Here is a 3,000-nt window from a genome sequence, read left to right as displayed (position 1 = left end):
CTTCTGTCAGCCGCATCAAGGAATCAATCACAGGTATGTATGTTCTTCCCAGAATCTAAGCCGTTTAATGTTAAAAACTTAAGATGAGATCTGTTTACAGTTTCTCTTTCTCTCTTTGAGCTTCGTTTATAAGTTTCAATGTTAAGACTTAAGATGAGCTATGTTTATGGTTGTTGAATCTTGATGTTGATGATGATTTCGGAAACCTAGAGACAGAATATTTGATCTTAGTTGTTGAATGTTGATGTTGATGATGATTTATGAAACCTAGAGACAGAATATTTGATTTTGTTGTCTAAGCTCCTTTTGTCTCTGCAAATGTGTCTAACTGTCTTAGCTCCGTTTCTCTCTTTCAAGCTCATTTGGTCTGTTTTTTTTTCTTTTTTCTGAGTATTGTTGGTACGCTTCTAGTTTCTAGTGTGCAATGTAGAACTGTAGATTGGATTCAAGCATGTCTCTGACCATACAGGGTCAACTATAAGTTCTGTTCTTCTTGACTGTTTGGCTGAATGAGGGATAAAGAAGATTTTCACAATCACTGTTGACAATGCCACTGCCAACACTAATGCTATGAAGAAGTTTAAGGAAGCATTTAGCTTAGTAGGAAATGATGCAACGGTGTTAGGTGGTAAGTTCCTGCATTTACGTTGTTGTGCTCACATTATTAATTTAATTGCGAAAGGTGGTTTACATGACCTTAAGGATAATGTGGAGGCTATTCGGAATGGTGTTCAATATGTTAGAGCTTCTAGTAAAAGGCTTGAAGCGTTTGAGCAGAAAGTTGAGTCAGGAAAGATGACAAGAGGGAGTTTATCATTGGACTGCAAAACAAGATGGAACTCCACTTATCTGATGTTAACAAGAGCATTGAAGTTCAGATTGGCTTTTGATAGAATGAAGGCTGAAGATAAGCTGTATAATGATTATTTCTGTGAAACCGTTGAAGGGAAAAAGAGGATTGGACCGCCAAGTGAAGATAATTGGGATGAAATTGAAAGGTTAGTAAGGTTTTTAGTTATCTTCTATAACTCTACCTTGGTAGTTTCAGCATCATCGACTGTTAGCTCCTATAACTGTTACAATGAAATTGTAACAATAGAGAGGAATCTATTGCCATTGAGCACTAATTCTGATCTGAAGCTTAGCTTAAAGGCAGAGGCTATGAGAGATAAGTTCAATAAGTACTGGGATGGATCAAAGAAGCTAAATAAGATGCTGATCATAGCTAGTGTCTTTGATCCGAGGAACAAAATGAAGTTTGCGAATCTTTGTTTTGATATACTCTATGGTAAAGACAGTGCAAAATCTAAGGAGCTTACTAAAGCAGTTAAGGAGGTTCTAGAAAATCTGTTTGACGAGTATAATGCATCATCTTCATCTCAGTCGCAAACTGCATCATCATCTCAGAGTGGACAGGAGTCTCAAGGCGATCTGTATCAGAAAATGGATTTTGAAAGTGATATCGAATATCAAAGGGTGGACACTATGTACAACGAGTTGGTTAATGAGAATTGTTTTCAAGATGCAAGTTCAGAGTTGGAGTTATATCTGAAGGAGAAAGTGGAAACTCCAAAGGCTAACCAGCTTGGGATAAAGTTTGATGTCTTGGGATGGTGGAGGATCAACAGTCCTAAGTATCCTATTCTAGCCTCAATAGCAAAGGATGTACTTGCTATGCAAGTGTCTTCTGTTGCATCTAAATCAGCTTTTAGCAATAGTAATAGGATTTTAGACCCATTTAGGAGTTGCTTGACACACTACATGATTGCGGTTCTGATGTGAAGTGTGCAGTGGTTAAAGAGTGAGATTCAGTTGAATGAGAAATGAGTGATTACAACTCAGCAAATGCTTGCTGAGATTGAGTTGCAGGATAGTCTTGAGAAAGGTAAGTTGTTCTATTCATTATATCCTCTTTTCAATTGTGCATTTAAGTATTACTTAGTATTAACTTTGTCTTCATTAATCTTTTTTTCAGAGTTTGAGTCGCTATGCAAGCTGTGAAGATGAATGTTGAAGTTTCTGATCTGATAGAAGTCAAAAGAGGTTTGAACAAATCTCTTACAAACACCCTTTTGAGTCCATTTGAATCAGGTCCCTGCATCTTATTTCTTTTTGTAATCATTATACATAGGTGAAAGGTGATATTTGGACTGATCAAGAGATGAATGATTGAACTTCTTGAAGATTGAAGAGTGTCTTTGTGTTTGAATGTTTGGAACTGTTTCTGCCTTAGTTATGTTTAATTGTTTTCCAGTTTTCTTCAGTCCTTCTCATTGGAACTAATTTCAGTTTGCATAAGTTGAAGCTTGTCAATGTTGTTATGTTTTATGGTTTGAATTTGAATAAGTTGAAACTTGAAGTCCTGGGTTGTCTTCTAATGTTTGTTAGGTTTATGTCTTGAAGACTTGAACTCTTGATGATCCGATGGAAATGTCTAGGATAATTCGGTTTTTACAGTATAATTCGGTTTTAAACCGGTTTTAAAACCGATTTGAATTGTTTTCGTTTTAATGTCGGATTTTAAAAAAAAGAAGGAAGCCGATCCGAAACCGAATGGATCCGAACCGATCCGATCAGGAAAAGCTGTCGGATCCCAATCGGATTCTTTATCTCCCAAACCGAATAATCCGAAATCCGATAAAACCGAACCGATTCGATCCGGAAATCCAAATGCCCAGGGCTAATGCTATCGATGAGTCATTGCACAATTCTTGTTTTATATTTATGCAAATGATTAATATATATAGAAAGAATGACTATACTAGTACATAAATCGTGGTTTATTACTAGAGTAGGTTCGTTTATTTTAAACTTACTAAATTAGTACTAATTAGTTGTTAAAAGACGTTTAACCCTTGGTTATTTGTTTAATTGCGGGGATGCCATTTTGATTTTTAAAAAAGGGACTTTTTAGTAAGAAATAGAAATCGTGAAACCCTTTGTATTCGTGAAAATCCTAAGGAGTCTTAGATTGTGTTGGTTGTTGTCTCTACTTGCGAA

At 36.0% G+C, this 3,000-nt stretch overlaps 1 protein-coding gene across 1 annotated transcript; it reads left to right on the top strand.

The window, feature by feature from the left end:
• LOC104783507 (zinc finger BED domain-containing protein RICESLEEPER 2-like) lies at positions 571-2,001 on the top strand. Its single transcript, XM_010508654.1, has 3 exons — positions 571-1,770; positions 1,843-1,885; positions 1,976-2,001. Exons 1-3 carry the CDS (start codon positions 571-573, stop codon positions 1,999-2,001), a joined length of 1,269 nt encoding a protein of 422 aa, XP_010506956.1.

Source organism: Camelina sativa, chromosome 4 (assembly GCF_000633955.1).
Source record: "Camelina sativa cultivar DH55 chromosome 4, Cs, whole genome shotgun sequence".
In the NCBI taxonomy this organism is placed as follows: Eukaryota; Viridiplantae; Streptophyta; class Magnoliopsida; order Brassicales; family Brassicaceae; genus Camelina; species Camelina sativa.
The sequence above is the reverse complement of the archived record's forward strand: the minus strand, read 5'-3'. Positions and strand labels throughout refer to the sequence as shown.